The sequence below is a fragment of the Gastrolobium bilobum genome, unplaced genomic scaffold, assembly GCF_033153095.1.
Source record: "Gastrolobium bilobum isolate Gb01-03AN ecotype WA unplaced genomic scaffold, APGP_CSIRO_Gbil_v1 utg12522, whole genome shotgun sequence".
In the NCBI taxonomy this organism is placed as follows: Eukaryota; Viridiplantae; Streptophyta; class Magnoliopsida; order Fabales; family Fabaceae; genus Gastrolobium; species Gastrolobium bilobum.
In genome coordinates, this window is record NW_026897106.1 from 198,913 (window position 1) to 217,759 (window position 18,847).

Below are 18,847 nucleotides of genomic sequence, written 5' to 3' on the forward strand. Positions count from 1 at the left end.
TGATAACTCATGGTTTGATGTGTGATTGGTTAATTAACTCGTTAGGAATATGTTAGCTGAAATAGTTTGATCGATAAGATTATTTAGGGATAAGTGACTGAAGCATAGTTACTTACCCGAATTGAACTCGACTACCTCCGTGAGTTTGCTGTCATAAATAACCTGCAATGACTCTGATGAGCTCATTTCGTGATATTGTGAGTGCAGAATCATGGCAGGAAATCGCGGTTCCACTCGGGGAAGACCAAGCAATGCAGAAGAAGACCTTATCACCACTGTCGGAGGACTAGCGACGTTCGTGTAGAACATGAGCCAGGAATGGCGAAACTATCAACAACAAAATCAGAATCAACCCCCGCCATTCGACCATGCGGAGGAAATTGCCAGGCGGAGATTGAAGGATTTCCGTAATTTCCAGCCACCTATTTTTGAAGGTGGAGATGATCCAGAGGCTGCAGCTCGGTGGCTGCAGATGATTGAGCATGTATTTGGGCGCATGAGATGTCTCGAGGCTCAGAAAACTGAATACGCATCGTATCAGCTGATCGGAGAAGCCCTTACTTGGTGGACTAGTGCAAGAGCCCTGCTGCGAGCGCAGAATGTGGAATTGACATGGGTCGTGTTCAGACGAGTTTTCCTGGACAAGTATTTTCCTCAGGCCATGAGAAGGATGAAACACTCCGAGATGTTGGCACTGCGTCAGGACAACATGACGGTTACCGAATATATCTCTAAGTTCGGGCAACTAATGGAGTACGCCAACTTCGACCGCAACATTTATGATGAGCCATGGCAGGTGGAAAAATATGAGAGCGGGTTACATCCAGAGATCCGCAAGCTCATGTTGACCACTGCAAACCGGTCATTGCCTGAAGTAATTAACCAGAGTAGGCAGGCGGAAACAATCATCAATGAGGCCCAGAACCTGAATAAGCAACCAACCCAGTCTCAGGGAGGAAGCAAAGTTGGCCGATTCTTCAAGAAGATTACCGGAATGGGTAAAGGCAAGAATCCTCACATGCAAGCTCGAGCCGGAAATTTCAAGAAGAACAATGCTCCTGGTCAGACATCTACTGGAAGACAGAATTATGCTTGCCCTACTTGCGGGAAGAATCACACTGGAGTTTGTCGTCGAGCAAATAACTTGTGCTATGCTTGTGGACAGTCAGGACATTTTGTTTCCGATTGCCCGCAGAATCCTAACAGGAATTCTACTCAAGCTCGGGTATTCACCCTAGATGCCAATGAAGCTCAGAAATATCCGAACCTGATCAAAGGTAACGTGATTTTAAATGGTTGTCCTATGTCTGTTATTTTTGATTCGGGTGCATAGGGCTCTTTTATGGCAAAACACACCGCTCTAAGAATAGGCATTACCCCGGCTCCATTGCCCTACGAGTTGAACATCAGTACTCCTACTGGAGGGCATTGTACAGCCTCAGAGATCTGCCGAGGTGTTATTCTACAATTTGAAGGAAACACGTACACCGTGAGTTTGGTGGTCCTACCGGTATTCAACTTCGATGTGATTATCGGAATGGACTGGTTGTCGGAAAATGGAATGACGCTGGATTGTCAGGCAGGGAAGGTCATTGTTCCTCCGAGAGATGGTAATTCTCTTTCTTTCTCTACTATTTCATTATTACAAGTTAGGAAAGAGCTCCTTCGAGGAGCTGCCGGATATTTGCTGTTAATGGAGTCCGAGACTTCAGTTGGCAAATCAATTCGGGATGTACCTGTTGTTAATGAGTTCGAGGAGGTGTTTCCGGATGAAATTCCTCGATTACCCCCTCATAGGGAAATTGAATTCCCCATTGAACTTATTCCCGGAGTTGGACCTATATCCATTGCTCCGTATCGTATGGCACCTTTGGAACTCAGAGAATTAAAGAAGCAAATAGAAGAGCTGCTGGCAAAGGAGTTCATTCGACCTAGTACCTCACCATGGGGTGCTCCAGCAATCTTGATTAAGAAGAAGGATGGTAGTCTGCGTCTGTGTGTAGATTATCGTCAGCTGAATAAAGTGACTGTGAAGAATAAGTATCCTCTCCCAAGGATCGATGATTTGATGGACCAGCTAAGAGGTGCCAGAGTCTTTTCTAAGATAGATCTGAGATCGGGATACCACCAAATCCGGGTCAGACCGGAGGATATTCCGAAAACAGCTTTCCGTACTCGTTATGGTCATTATGAGTATCAAGTGATTCCGTTTGGATTGACGAATGCTCCGGCGGTATTCATGGATTACATGAACCGCATCTTCCGTCCTTTCCTTGATCAGTTTGTTATCGTATTCATTGATGACATTCTAATTTACTCTTCGAATGAAGAGCTACATGCAGAACATCTTAGGATGGTTTTGCAAATCCTGAAAGAGAAGCAATTGTATGCAAAGTGGTCCAAGTGTGAATTCTGGCTCAGTGAAGTTCAGTTCTTAGGACACGTGATTTCAGCTGAAGGTATCGCAGTTGATCCCAGCAAAGTGGAAGCTGTCATGAATTGGGATCAACCCAGAACCGTGACTGAAGTACGTAGTTTCTTGGGTCTTGCAGGTTATTATCGAAGGTTTATCCAGAATTTATCACGTCTGGTGCAGCCTCTTACTCGTCTAACTCGAAAGGATGTACCTTTTAAATGGACTGAAGATTGTGAAGAATGTTTCCTGGAGCTGAAGAATAGATTGACAAGTGCTCCGATACTTACTATTCCTGTTCCAACAAGGAAGTTTGAAGTATATTGTGATGCGTCCTTGAAGGGACTTGGTTGTGTACTAATGCAGGATCAGATGGTAGTGGCTTATGCCTCTCGGCAACTGAAATCTCATGAAGAAAATTATCCTACGCACGATCTGGAGTTAGTAGCCATAGTGTTCGCGCTGAAAATCTGGAGACATCACTTGTATGGTTCTCAGTTCGATGTGTTCAGCGATCATAAGAGTCTCAAGTATTTGTTCGATCAGAAGGAATTAAATATGAGGCAACGCCGATGGATGGAATTTTTGAAAGATTATGAGTTTGAACTGAAGTATCATCCAGGCAAAGCGAATGTAGTAGCTGACGCCCTGAGTCGAAAGACTCTCCATACCGCAGCCTTGATGATAGAAGAACTGAAGTTGTTTGAAGCTTTTCGAGATATGAACTTGTCGATTGTCAGGCGAAGGCGTAGTATAAGGTTGGGCAATATTAAGATAGAAAATGAGCTACTTCGTAGAATCAAGGAGGCCCAAAGAAATGAAGAGTTAGTCCATGATCTGGCCGGAATGCGAGATGTGGTTTGGGATGAGAACGAAATGTTAAGGTTCCAAGGTCGGTTACTAGTGCCGAGTGAAGAATTAAAGTCAGAAGTCTTGCAGGAAGCTCATAAAGGAAATTATGCCGTTCATCCTGGATCCACGAAAATGTACCATGATCTGAAGACGTCGTTCTGGTGGCCGGGAATGAAGCGTGACATTGCTGAGTATGTGTCTCGATGTCTGACGTGTCAAAAAGTGAAGTACGAACATCAGAGACCTTCGGGATTACTTCAACCTTTGGAGATTCCCGAGTGGAAATGGGACAGTATTGCTATGGACTTTGTAGTAGGACTTCCTCGTTCGAAAGATGGTTATGATGATATTTGGATAATTATTGACCGATTGACGAAATCAGCTCATTTCCTGTGTGTTCGAACCACGTATAATACGGAGAAACTGGCAAGGATTTATCTGCGAGAGATCGTGAAGTTGCATGGAGTTCCTACCAGTATAGTCAGTGATCGTGATCCTAAGTTCACCTCTAAATTCTGGGAGTCCTTTCAGCGAGCTCTCGGTACGCAATTGAGGTTGAGCACTGCTTACCATCCACAAACCGATGGGAAATCTGAACGAACTATCCAGGTCTTAGAGGATATGTTACGAGCGTGTGTCTTGGAGCATGGAGGAAGTTGGGATCAGTATATCCCATTGATGGAATTCGCGTATAATAACAGTTATCACTCCAGTATTCAGATGGCTCCTTATGAAGCTTTGAACGGAAGAAAGTGTAGATCCCCTCTGTGTTGGACTGAAGTTGGAGAGCGAAGTATTTTGGGGCCTGACGTAATTCAGGAAACCTCTGAGCAAGTAAAGAAGATAAGAGAGAATATGCAGCGAGCGCAGGCGAGGAAGAAAAATTACTATGGCAAGCGCCATAAACCCTTATCCTTCGAAGTGGGAGATCATGTATTTTTGCGAATCACGCCCACATCGGGTCTCGGCAGGAGAATGGGAGTCAAGAAATTAAGTCCGCGATATTTGGGGCCGTATCTGATTTTGGACCGGATTGGCGAATCAGCGTATCGTTTGGCATTGCCACCTAATCTGTCAGGAATTCATGATGTATTTCATGTATCGCAACTGAGGAGATACCTCTCTGATCCGTCTCACATTTTGCAACCAGAGGAAGTCGATTTAAGACAAAATCTGACGTACCATGTTCAGCCATTTCAAATTATGGACAGATCTGTTAAGCAACTCCGTTCTAAGGAGGTTCCGTTGGTGAAGGTGTTGTGGAACAACAAATCTGCAGCCGAAGCTACTTGGGAACGTGAAGATGAAATACAGAAATGCTATCCTGAATTACTTAATGAGTAGGTAAGTTCGGAATTTGCGGACAAAATTCTATTTTGGTGGGGAGAGTGTAACATCCCACGTAAATAAGAAATATAATTAGGTACTATGAATGACTATGAGTATTGTGTATCAGTTCTTGTGTATGCTTTGTTGTTTTAATTCTGAGCTGTATGTTGATTAGGAGAAAATTAATATGAGCTAGGAGATTCCTTGAATAAATTAAATAGTTAGGAAATTATTTTGAGCATAAGAAATTAAATTTAGAATTATAGCCTTAAGTTATAAAAAAAAAAGGAATTAGCATGTTGGGCCTTAATTGGGGGGAGAAGGGCGCTGGCCATTAGATGATGAGTGCTAGTCAGCAAAATTGAAGACCTTGGGGTTTATTGCTCATGGGCTGATCTCAACTGAGTTTATAAGTTAGTATGTTGGGCCACAACAATTGTTTTGATCTGCGGCCCAAGAGCTCTTGGAGCAGCAACTCAACCCAATTCACTTCCCCATTCAATCCAATTTTCCTCATCTAAACTCAACCCTAATCCAACTCTTTTTCTATTGTACGCCTAGGGAAGACCAACCTCAGAAGAAAAGTTCTGACTTGATCCTCTTTCTGCAACGCTTCTGACCAGCCTCACCTCTTCCCCTGTGCATGCGCCTAGAGGGCAGAAAAAGCCGACCTTGCTTGTTATCCTATGCAAAGAGCATTCAACTTTATAGAGACTTCTCCATCAGCCTCCTCTTGTGCGCTCCAAGAGTGAGAAACAGATGCCACAATTCTGATTTCTTGGTTCACTTTTAAATCAGCCTCAACTTTTCCCCTCTTTCTCTCTTGTACGCTGTATGCAAGAGAATCAACATCAGTTTCCCTTCTTGTTGTGCGTTATCTGTTGAGAAGAAGAAACAGAGACCAGTGTCATCAACCTCACCAAGCCATCCTGAACCGTGACCTTTCTTCCCTCTCATCACCCAACCAAACTTGTAAAATTATTTCCTGATTCTGTTTTATTTTCCCAAAGCCGCAACATCATTAGGTTTCAAACGGAAGAACGATTTTCACTCTTCCTTGGGTTTCTGTTGCAGAAACCGTGAAACCTCTTTTGAAGCAGAAACGAAGATTCAACGTATATCTCTTCCCTCTGTTCAGCCGTACCTTCCTCCTCAAGAAGCTGAGGCGTTGGTGGCTGCCTAGTGGTCAAACGTGTGAGCGACTTGGGGTAGCAACAAGTAGAAATCTGAATCCATCTCTTTCTTCCTTTCTGTTCGGTATCGAAGGTAAATCAAAGGCTGATCCTTTTAACTTTTGTTCTGTTGTGATCTGCTCCTGCTGTAAAAACCGAACCCCTGATGATTTTAAGAAAATGTATCTTATGTTAAGATTTAAAAATACTGCTACCGGTGGTGAATAAAGTGCGTCTGGATTAAATCGATTAAATTTAAACAGTACGGTTATGTCTTCTCCGAATCTGCCGGATGAGAACTCTTAGGATTCCCTCTGTTTTTGTTGTTAAAAAAATCCCTTTTGGAAGTCACACAACCTTTAGGGTAGGACCCTTCTTGGCCGCGGGTTGTAAAGGATATTTTTTAGGCTTAGGAAGTTTTGGTTTAATGTTTAGGAAAGCTTGAATACTATGCTGATTTTTCTGTTTGAAATTAGGTGTCGTTAATTCGTGAGTTGGACATTTTCGCTGCTGTTTGGAGTTGGTATTGTGACGTTTAAGGTAATTGTGTGGAGGCCCTCCTATTTATACTTGCTAGAAGGAACACGAGACGTGATCGTGGCTCCATGATTTGATATACTTACGCGTATTAATATTGATCGTCTTGAAATCTTGTTAATCTTGCTACATATATATGCTGCAAAGTCTAGTTATGATATAAATTATATGATCTAGACATTCATGTGCATCATGACATTTTATTTAGTATGCGGTATGCGTCACAAAGCATAGCATTCGCGCATCAATTTCATATTGCTGCTGAAAAATTATTTTTGAAAACTATGCATATGGATGAGCATGCACCATTTAGGCATAACCTACGGTACCAAGGTCTTGGGACAGTTGGCTTCAGTCCACTTAGACCACGGTCGGATCCCTTCTTGAGAAGCCATCAAGGGTAATCCACTGTGCTTGATAGTACGGCACATTAGTGCTATAACGTACTCTTGGCGTTCTTACGCATCTTGTTTAGCATATGGCAACATGTATATATATATGTGATAAATCTTGTTATGTTAATTATTTCGGTTTCTAGCTTATGCTTCTTGCATTTTGGTATTGTCTCTCACTACTGGGAAATATTTCTCACCCCTTTGGGGCTGCTGTTTTCTGATGTAAAATGGCAGGGGGACGCAAAAGTATTTGAGGTATTGCTATGAGATGTTTGTGCCATTTTGTTGCTGGATTCATGGCTATTTTGTTGAGTGGTTGGCTGTGTTGCAATAAGGATAACTTGAAGTTTTATTATTATGTCATTTTGAATTTTTAAGAGTTGTTTACTTCTGTTTGGAACATTTCTGAACTAGTAATTGATCTTGAACTTTTGGTTTAATGGCTGATTTGGATTAATGACTATAATTTTGGAAGTATCGAATTTTTCTGAAAACTGTTACCTTGCGAGCAACTTCTAAGTTGTCGTTACGGGGCTACGAACCTCCGAATGCGGCATAATTTATATGCACGCGAAGCCCCTGAAATTTTCTCTAAGAATCTGCAGAAATCAAATTTTTATGGGAACTGTACGAATTTTGAAAAATAACGCACTACAGCAGGTTTTGAGAAAACTTGCAGAATTCGCGAGCAACTTGCGAGTTCGAGTTCAAGGGGCTATTCATCTCGGAATCGCGCATATGTTATATGGAAGCGAAGCCCCGAGTATCTAGTCTCACCGTAGACAAGAATTATTTCTATCCGGCATCAGATTGATTTTATATTAATTTTAGAGAACAGTACGTTTTTCTGGTAAAAAGAGAAATTTCAGCAAGTGCTCCTCTTTGAAACTTCCGCTGTTTTCATGAATAAAAAATTTTAAATACAAGGTTTTTGATCTTGATTAATCCATAAAAGATTCATGCTGTTTAGTGTTATTCACGCGTTATAAACGAAATTTTTCCGCTGCGACTCTAGTACAAGTTAGCTTTAGCACGTCTCTTGGATGCATACAAGAGGGGTGCTACAAAGACATTACGATCAGATCGTGGTGGTGAATATCTGAGCCATGAGTTTCAGGATTATCTGAGAGAAAATGGAATTCTCTCACAGTTTACTGCACCTTACACACCACACCAAAATGGTGTCTTCGAAAGGAGAAACGGGACCTTGTTAGACATGGTCAGGTCTATGATGAGCGCGACTCAACTTCCAAAATCGTTTTGGGGATATGCCTTAGACACAACGAGTTACCTTCTAAATAAGGTACCATCTAAATCTGTTCAGACCACACCATATGAGATATGGAATGGTAAGAGACCCAACCTGAGTTACCTCAGGGTATGGGTATCGCCAGCTTATGTCAAAGCGTTGGCATCAGACAAGCTTAGTGCTAAGAGTACTAAATGTCTATTTGTGGGGCATCCCAAAGGTACTAAGGGATACTACTTTTACTCCATGGATGAACACAAGGTATTTGTGTCAAAGAATGTTGAGTTCCTTGAGAAGGATTTGATCTCTCAAGGAGCCAGTGGGAGTAAGATTGATCTTGAAGAAGTTCAAGAATCACATGAACAGATTGAGGAACCCGAGTCTGCTCCGCAGACGACGTTCTCCAATGGAGAAGTAAACACACAACTTCGTAGGTCAACGAGGGTCATCCATCCACCTGAGAGGTATGGGTTTGTGATTGAGAATCAGCAAACCGTCGAGGATGATGAACCAAGTAACTATGAAGAGGCAGTCAAGGATGTTGATTCTTCTAGATGGCTTGAAGCCATGGAATCTGAAATGGATTCGATGTATCAAAACAAGGTATGGACCTTGGTTCCTAAATCGCAAGGAATAGTTCCTATCGGTAACAAATGGGTCTTTAAAAGAAAGACTGATGCAGATGGCAACGTTCAGACCTACAAAGCTAGGTTGGTTGGGAAAGGGTATCGTCAATGACAAGGAGTTGACTATGATGAGATTTTCTCGCCTGTTTCCATGATCAAATCTATTAGGATCATGCTTGCAATAGCGGCATATCACGACTATGAAATTTGGCAAATGGATGTCAAGACCGCCTTCTTGAATGGGTTCTTGAAGGAGGAAGTGTACATGACACAACCTGAGGGCTTTGAAACCAAAGATCAGGAGCATATGGTATGCAAACTTCAAAGGTCGATATATGGGCTAAAGCAAGCATCAAGGAGTTGGAATATTCGTTTTGATGAAGTCGTTAAGAGTAACGGTTTTATCAAGAACGAGGATAACCTTGTGTTTGCAAGAAGGTTAGTGGGAGTAATGTCGTCTTCCTGGAACTTTATGTATATGACATATTGCTAATAGGAAATAACATCCCCACATTACAAATAACGAAAGAGTGGCTTTCAAAAGGCTTCACCATGAAGGATTTGGGAGAAGCGGCCTTTATACTTGGTATAAAGATCTATAGAGATAGATCCAAGAGGCTGCTGGGTTTATCTCAATCCACGTATGTTGACAAGATGCTAAAGAGGTTTAGCATGGAAGGGTCGAAAAGGGGTTTTCTTCCCGTCAGTCATAGGGTACATCTTTCAAAGGCTATTATCCTAAGTCACAGCCTGAGAAGGATCGCATGAGTGGAATTCCATATGCTTCGGCTATTGGATCCATTGTGTATACCATAATATGTACGAGACCAGATGTCTCATATGCTTTGAGCATTACGAGCAGATACCAGTCGAACCCTAGAGAGGGTCACTGGACAGCAATCAAGACCATCCTTAAATACTTAAGAAGAACTAAGGATGCGTTTCTGGTCTGTGGTGGGGTTGATGAGCTAACAGTGAAAGGGTTCACTGATGCCAGCTTTCAGAGTGACAAAGATGACTGCAAGTCACAGTCAGGGTTCGTATTCACCTTAAATGGTGGGGCAGTATCTTGGAAGAGTTCCAAGCAGGAGACAACAACAGATTCAACAACAGAAGCTGAATACATAGCTGCTTCAGAAGCATCGAAGGAGGCCGTGTGGATCAAGAAGTTCATATCTGAACTTAGGGTGGTTCCAAGCTTGGATGAGCCCATACAGTTGCTTTGCGACAACACTGGAGCCATTGCGCAGTCAAAGATCTAAGCACGTGCTCCGCAGATATCACCTGATTAGAGAAATCATTGATAGGATGGATGTAAACATGGATTATATTCCCACAAAAGATAACCTAGCCGATTCTCTGACAAAGGCTGTTTCTCAGAGAAAACATGATAGTCACTATGAGACTTTGGGTATACGACTTAGGTCTGATTAGCTCTAGGCCAAGTGGGAGCTTGTTAGTATATGGATGTCCTAGAGACAATCTTTTAATTAGATTAGGACATATGTGGACCTTTGTATTGTCGCAAATAAATAAAAGCATTATTTATCCTGTTTCATATTTTGTCTCAATATTACTGTTAATATTTTATATGAGTAACTAGATAAACCCCTTGGAATAAAATAGGTATCTCTTGAGTATCTGTGATGAGATCACGATCATGAGGATTCAAAGAGGATATTTATTCCTAATTTTATGTTCCTAGTCTAGAGACACTGAGAATGGGGATCAGTGATCTCGGGTAAGACTAGCACGACTTATCTACTTGTTTTCGGATGCCAGGTAAAGACCTCATGAGCTATAGATATGGAGATGTCTTAGCTAAAGTCGTGGGTGGATCTATAAGGGTATAGCTCGCACTGAACAGACCCACAAAAGAGTATCTATATGAAAATCTCACAGAGAGTATCATTAGAGTAGTCTCTTTATATTTGAATATGTCCTTCCTTAGACCAGAAGTTATTACCTAGACTGTGTTCTAGAAGGCATGCTTTGACTTTATACCTTGTTTGCTTGAAACATGGAGACTCATAGGTATACTGTTGGGCTTGTCCTGAAAGAGCACAGGGCTAGGGTGATAAGTTGAAGGAATTCGTCAAATCTCTGTGAGAGATTAGGTTATCTGTAAACCGGAGAAATCAGGATGACATTTACAGGGACTCGGGAATCTATGCATAGTAAAAGAGATCATGAGATGATCTGCCTTTAGAGTCAGTAAATTGAAGATTCCCTATTTCGAATAAAGCTTACCCTAAACCGCAAGGGTTGATACGCTTCCTTACCCTAGGTTTTATGGGAAGGTAACCGAGATGAAAAGAAATACATACGGCAACCAAATATGTGTAATAGGATGATCAAGTCATTAATCTAACTAGCTCTGGGGAACAAAGCATTGCTAGTGCTCTGTGTTGTCATTAAATGGGTTGTGGGCTTGTTGGGCCCGAGCCCATTTATGTCAGTGGCTATGTTGGACCTAATGGGTCACACACTAACACCTTAATGTCATGGTGATATAGCATTAAAGGTATTGGGCCTAATAATGGTTGTTAGCCCAAGATGAAGTTTGGAAGCCCACCTAAGAGGGAGAGGGCGCATGGTATTGTTAATGGGCTTGGATGATCCAAGAAATTACTAATTAATTTAATTAGTTAAATTAATTATCAAATATTTAAATTTTGAATGTGAAATTTGAATTTTGAAATTCAAATTTTGAATTTGAAATTTGAAATTTGAAATTTGAATTTTGAATTTTGAATTTTGAATTTTGAATTTTGAATTTGAATTTTGAAATTTGAATTTTGAATTTGAAATTTGAATTTGAATTTAGAATTTAAATGTTTGAATTTAAATGTTTGAATTCGAATTTGAATTGGCTATGTTAAGTTGTTTCATAACAAAAGGATAAGATGAGATCTTGTTGGAACAAATCCCTTGTATCAAGAGAAGATCTATGGAGATCTCCAAGGGCTGATTTGGGGCGCCATTTTGGTGGGAGATGATTGTCATCTTGTCAAACCAACAAGCTCCAATCAGATTTGGTTGTTGAGAGAATCAGTGAGCTAGTTGGTTCAAACTTGAATGCAACAGCTCAAATGTATCTGGACCCTTTTTGGGCTGAATAAAGGCGCATGAATTGGTGGTCATATGATGACCATTGGTTCACAATTTTGACTAGATAAAGACCTAGTCTTATGACGATTCAAAGGAGAGGTTGTTGCGATTTTTGAATTGCAACAACTCCACATTTGTCTCACTCACTTGTGCGCCTTCATTATAAGTAAAGTAAAAATTCTGATTTGATACACTAATTCTCTCTCTCTCTTGTGCGCCTAGTTGGTGAGTTCCTCCTTAAGGTTTTTCAAAAGAACCTAGCCAATTCTTCTATATACCATTCCCACTCTTGTGAAGTTTTCATGCTGTAGACTTCACTCTTCTAAACACATATACCTAGCCTCCTTCTTCACCTATTGAGCGCATAGCAAGCCTCTCTGTGGTGGTCAATTGGTGGCTTTCAATAAAGCGATCTTGCATCTTGACGTGGGTGGTGTGGATCAACGTTAGAGGGTTTGAACCATTCAAACCTAACACTGATCGTCTTGGAGTTTTGAACTCACAAACAAAGGTAACATCACATGCCATAAAGCATGATTCTTGATTGCATGTGTAATTCCGCATATGAAAAATTTTGTTTTTCCCTCTCACATGTTACGGCCTTCAAGGCCATTTTACTTTCAATGATGTTATGCAATATCTGTATATAGATTATGACGTTGTTGGCACGAAGCCATTTTTAGTCCACTGTGTTGGACAGTTTGAAATATTTATAGATGGTATGGATTTTTCTGTATTTCAGGTACAAGACAATGATAGGAATTAATCTCTGGTTACGTACAGTTTACAGCCGTTATGTTGTCGATAAGACACTGTTCAGAATGGTACTGGATATCATATCCAGATAGTATTTTGACTGTCAAAGACAGTTATCGAAAAGTAATTGAGAGTTCTGTGCAGGTATAGGACTGTACAGATAATAACAGTAAATATAATAATAATAATTTGGAAATCGGAATACGCAAGGAAATTTGTAACCGTCTGCAGCCGATGTATTAACATACAAATGGTATTTAATGAGTAGCTTGCACTAATTAATCGCGGAAGCAATATACTTTTTTATATAAATACACAATGTTAATCCTCCAGGTGGATTAACTTTTCCTTTTAATAACAATCCTTATGTAATTGCAATGCTAAAATAAAACCTGAATTACCTCGTACTCATAAATAAAAATTCAATAGTATCCATAACTCATGGTGCTACAATACAAATACTCAAGTCAACATGTAAACATATTATTTAATAGTGGCAAAGATAACCCCTATGCTCACCACAAATAACAACATAATCCATCAAGTCTAGTCATCATAAAATCTTATCATGACAAAATGGATAATCATAATATGCATGACTCATAAAAATAATGAAATCTTTATGCCGACCTCTTGGCTCTATCAGTGTTCGTCTCACAAACGTCATCTCCTGAAAAATGTGCCCAAAAAGGGGTGAGATTTCTAACAGAAATATCAATAATACAAGGGATCCTCAAGGAATCCTCCACTCCGAGCTCACTTACAAGTGTAATATAAGTTCTAAAACAGTGCAGGAAGTATACAGAGAAGCAGATTAATAACAAGATAAAGGGAACGACTATACTGGGCTATTTATAGCAGTAAACAATGAAGTATATAAAATGAGTATGTCATGCAATATGTCAAATAAGTGTGCAATGCCGCATATGTCCATGTCATGTGTGTAAGCATCTTACTGGCCAGAGAATAAAAGGTAGGGATTACACACATTTGCAACCCACAGTACAAGGCTTCTCCCCTAAACCTCACCCACGAATTACCATCTTGTATGTGGCCCTCATACTCAGGGATTACCGTCTAGGATGGAGTACCCCACATACATAACATATGGCAAATGCACTATATCATAATCCAGCTCAACAGCTTATCCAACACTCATAACATTACAGATATAATATCCAGAAAATATATTGTGCACATAAACCAATCCCCCACGGGGTTTGGTAGAACAAGCAACTGATAAAATCGAGGACCAAAAGCTTACCTGTATCGGTAAAGTCCTCTAACACAAACTCAGTATCAACGTGGTCACTAAAAACCAAACAATCCACACATCATCAATAATCATATCTTACAATTTCATGTCAAATGGAACATGTTTTCTTTTTCGTTTAGCGTACTGCAGGCTTCTCCCAAAGCTCCCAAGCACAAACCGTCTTTACCATTTATAAAATTTCTAATGCAAGTCTTTACCAAATATTTTAAAATTTTACTATGTTAAACTACACATCCTAAGCTTTCCAATGACATATTATATGTCTTATTTGGATTTGTATAACTTCGATTGTATTTTTTGCAAAGTGACTACGACAAATTGAATTTCCAGCAACCAAGTCACAACTTCAAACTAACATTGAAATCAAACCACTTACCAAATGGCAATTAAATTTTTCAGGGTTGTAGCTCTATGTGTTAGCTTCACATAGGTCCAAACAGAACTCAATTTCGAGATCTGTAGCTCCAAATAGTGATTTTTTACTAAAATAAGTTTGTTGTTGTCCAGACCAAAATATTGGGATATTGCCACAGGAATATCGGGATATCCATATTAGGATATCGATATCCGGATATCATATCGGGATATCGATATCCGGATATTGATTTTCCAATATCGGGATATTTTGTGACAGTTTTCCAAAAATGTATTTTTTAAGAATTTTTCATAGAAGGTTCAATTTTTACACACAACAAAAGTTCAAGCTACCATTTTTATATATTCATGCTTGTTTTCATTACTTAGTTCTTTCATTTTACATGTTAAAAATCCATTCTTTTCAAAGAAACTCAAAGAGAAGAGTTGAGGTTTATACCCAAAGTTTCAAAACAGAGAAAAGAAGTGTCTTAGGAGGTTCGTAGCCCACTCTCCACCTCTGACCAGCAAGGAGCATGAAAACGGTTTCCAAAACTTGATTCTTTCTCCACAAAGATGGCTCCTTGAGCTCCAATGTATGTGTAAATGACTCCAACCCACACAACATAGAAGGGAAGCCTAAGCCTTCACCAAAATAGAAACTAACACTCCCTAAATAGAGGTTTTTCTCTTCCAAGATGCTTGCTTTCAATGTTTAGCAACAATCAAGTGGATAAAGATGGAGACTTTTATGGGATTTAGTGAGAAAGTCATAAGTTTTTGTAAGGAAATGGTACAATGAAAAACTAAAAAAGGCAGCCATATAAGAAGAAAATGGGTGGCTGGAATAGTCTTCAAATGCCCTAGGATTGTGTGCCACTTTCTATTTATAAATGCACCCACTTAAACTAACAATATTAGTTTAATTAGTTTCGCTTTTCGTTTAAGTTTAAAATTTTATATCCTTGACCTAGATATTTTTCAAGGAATTATAATTTTTTTACATTAATTTTTCGAGACACTTTGTCGTTATGCATTTTTTACTGCGAAATAGTCGATATTAGTTATGACATCACCGCTCATTATTTTTACCCCATACTTGATATGTTTAACCTAGAAATTTTTCTAGGAATATTCATATTTTTATTTCTATTTCTCGAGTTACTTCGTCGGTATCTATTTATGCCATGAAATACCCGGTGTTTACACTTTTCTTCTGATAAGTGACTTAATATTAATTATTATGCTCTTTCCATATTTATCCAAAGTTAATTACGAAATTATTTTCTAAACACATAATTAAATTATTAAAATATTTAATTTAGCGGTGCAGGTTCTTACATTCACCCACCTTTTAATAACTTTGTCCGCAAAATTAGAGACATATCTATCCCTAAACTCGGGGTATTGCCAGTGAACTCGTCCTCCTGCTCCCAAGTGGACTCCTCAGGGGTTCTACATTAAGTTATCTCTAATCAATTATGTTCAATGGTGTTTCGAATTCACTCACACCGTGAAAAGTATCTATCCATAATGTGCTCTGCTCCAGAACGCACGCTCTCAACATTTCCTCCATTATTGGAAAGATCCATACAGTTTGACCCTCAATCAGAGGATGATATGCTCTACCCATTTTCAATTGAGTGACGAAAGCTCTTTGCAATGCACTCCAACACGAGAGGTGAACTTCGGGTACATATCGTTGATAACGTTCTCCTGTACCCATGAAGTTCTTACTGTCACACTAAATTAGCGTTGAGCCAACAACTTCATGGAAAAACTTGCATTCCCAAGAAAAATGGGCAGACTTAATCGTCATGTCCAAGGCAACCAAAACAGAGTCGAGGTAGATCTAAATTTTTGGTGGTCCAAGAATGAGATCTCAGGTCACACCCACATGTAAGGATTACTCCCTTGAGGTATTTCCTCCAAACTGTCGAGCAAATATACTCTTTTGTTCGTGCAAGTTCATATACTCGTTTGCACACGTTTCAATAATGACGACTTTAAGTCATAGCAACATCGATGAACGGTTCCCTAACTCAAGTTTTCATGGCCTTGTGTCAATACCGATCCAACATTCCCACATGGAACATTGCAACATTTCCAACTCGCCTTTCGGGTCTGAAGTGATCAACATCGAAACAGTCATCCATTTCTCCCACAAATTCTAAAAATATATTTCTTGCTCGTGAACTCACACAAGAATAGTACCCTTCCAAGTACCACGTCAATAATAACATCATCTGTGAGAACCGTCAAATGAGCCATAATCTATTATCCTCGAACATTCTCAATTTTTGGAGATATTCACAAAGTGTTTCTAATTCACAACTACCTCCATTTTATAATTCAAACAAAAAGGTGGAATAATTCTATATAATAACATACCTCAATCTCCATGGCATCTGCAAGATCAAAAGTCAATAAAGGATGGTATAACATCGATATATTAACACAATTCATAGTATTTATTTCATGATTAGTATTATCCATGGTGTTCACATGCAATCAACATATGTAACAGATCAACAATTTACATATTACCCTAGAGTCATGGAGACCACTCAACCCACAAAATTAATTATACGTGCACCTGTCTCGTATATACAAAATCATGTGTGGCCTTGCCACAAAGTCCAAATGTTACACACTTAATTTCTTAAAGATAATTTCACACTCTAAAACAAACCTGACTAAAGAGTTTTTTCACTCACACGCAAAAAGATATCATCTCTTACGTTTTTCAAGTACACACCATCATAGATTATATGATGGCTTAAGGCATCTTACCTTCCATGCCAAACTTCGGCATATCACTCGTCGTATATTTTACTCATCCCACCACTTGGTGGTTGTAGAGTATAAACTCATATTGAAAGGACTACCATCAAGTCTCTCAATGAATCATTATACCTTGAGGCAAACTAAATTTGATTGATCTGTGCACCTCATGCACCAGGACCCCTGATCAGTCACACTCAAATTGGTGCCCTCATGGGACTTCTGACACGAGCTGTCGAACTCACGCAAATTAAAAATTATTTTTTAATTAGGGTTCAGAAAATTTGCAGTAAAGTGGAATCCCTAAGTCGTCTCTCAAGGAAATTGTTTTGGTTAAAATCTCTTATGAGAATAGAAAATAAATGGGGGGTTTTAGATTTTGGTTGAATAATTAAACGACAGAATATAAAAATTGGGATTAAAAGCTCGTAATTAAAAATTAACCAACCTAAGGTTAGGATTCCTAGGATGTCCTTCCTTGGATAAAAATTACCAAATTCGTTATTAACCTCAATTGAATCAGAATCCTTATTTTCAATTGAGAACAATCTGATCATCAAATCTCATGATCATTCTTTTCCCATAATCGCAATCGCGAACCTCAAATCGAATATCCACATTGCACGATATCGATCTGAGTTAGGGTAAAGAAACGAATCTGATTAGAGAGTGCTCGCGAATCCTCTAGACAGATCCATGGAATCCCTTCCCCTTAGGTTGATTAAAGGGTTTTAGCATAGCATGGCTAGGATAAACATGATTAAAAATTAAAAAAAAGAAGAAGAAGAAAAGACGAAGAACGCTTCAGAGAAAATACTTTGATCCCAAAATTCGAAAATTACCGAATGAATAAAAGTTTCCTACTCTGCCGTCATATACCCCTACCCAAATCGGGTTAGGGCTCAGTTCTGATCGGCCCATCTGTCTATAATACGGAGTAAAATAAATAAAATAAAATAAAACTAAAAGTTGGCTTTGGGCCACTTAAGTAATTGGGTTTTAATTTAAAATACAAGTTCAATAATCAAATAAAACTTCTGCAAAACGCGTTCAACTTGGCGTCAGAAATAGACCAGCTTCCAATCCGAATTGGGCTTCGAGCTCTCATAAGAATTGTAGCCCTCTGTGTTATTTGAAAAACCCAACAAGAACGGAGTCAATCTGACAACTGTGGACCGAGATATGGCCAAAATACAGAAGTAACGTAAAGTTAAAAAATTCTGACGAAAATAAATTAAACCCAATCAAAAACTAAAAATCTAAATTAACTCAAAAAATCATTATTTTATTCAAATAAATCCTAAAAATACTAATCAAGAGTAACAAATAAGTGCAATAAAATATGAGTTATCAAATTCCCTCACACTTATCTTTTTGCACTCCTCGGCAAAAACTAGAATAGAAAAAAAAAGCAAAGAATTAAGAAAAGAGTGAAGATCAATCTATCCTTCCTAATAATTAGCAAATATACAAAAGATAACAAAAATCACAAGTCTTGAACAGATAAACCAACCAGGACAAAAATTCTCTAAACTCAAATCGCAAGACCTGTCAATTTTAACTGCAACTGTTAACTACACAAAAATGGTTCCTCACAAGATGCTCTCAATTTTCTCTCAAGTGTATCAGTTAATTCAGTATATCACTCAAATCAACTCAATATAATCATCCTACCATAGGCTTGCTCAAGTTCTACTTCTCCACTGCTAATAACACATGCATGCTCAAATGAAGAGGGCTTTATATAGGATTGTAATGGGGCTGAGGTAAAGGTATGGATGAATATGGAAGAGAAAGCTAAACAACCCAGAAATTTACAAAGAGCAAAAATTAAGAACTAAACTAAGAACATAAAACAAAGATAATGAAAAGATAGAAATAAACACATTTTTTTTCTTTTTTCTTTTTCTCCCTTTTTTTTTTTTTTTTTTTTTTTAGAAACAATAATACAGACAAAATATTCAGATGGTTACCCCCAACACTTAAATTTTGC

At 39.0% G+C, this 18,847-nt stretch overlaps 1 protein-coding gene across 1 annotated transcript; it reads left to right on the forward strand.

Moving 5' to 3' along the window:
- Window positions 1-307: 307 nt before the first annotated feature.
- LOC133304194 (uncharacterized) lies at window positions 308-1,333 on the forward strand. The gene has a single exon (XM_061504189.1). It carries the CDS (start codon window positions 308-310, stop codon window positions 1,331-1,333), a length of 1,026 nt encoding a protein of 341 aa, XP_061360173.1.
- Window positions 1,334-18,847: the final 17,514 nt, after the last annotated feature.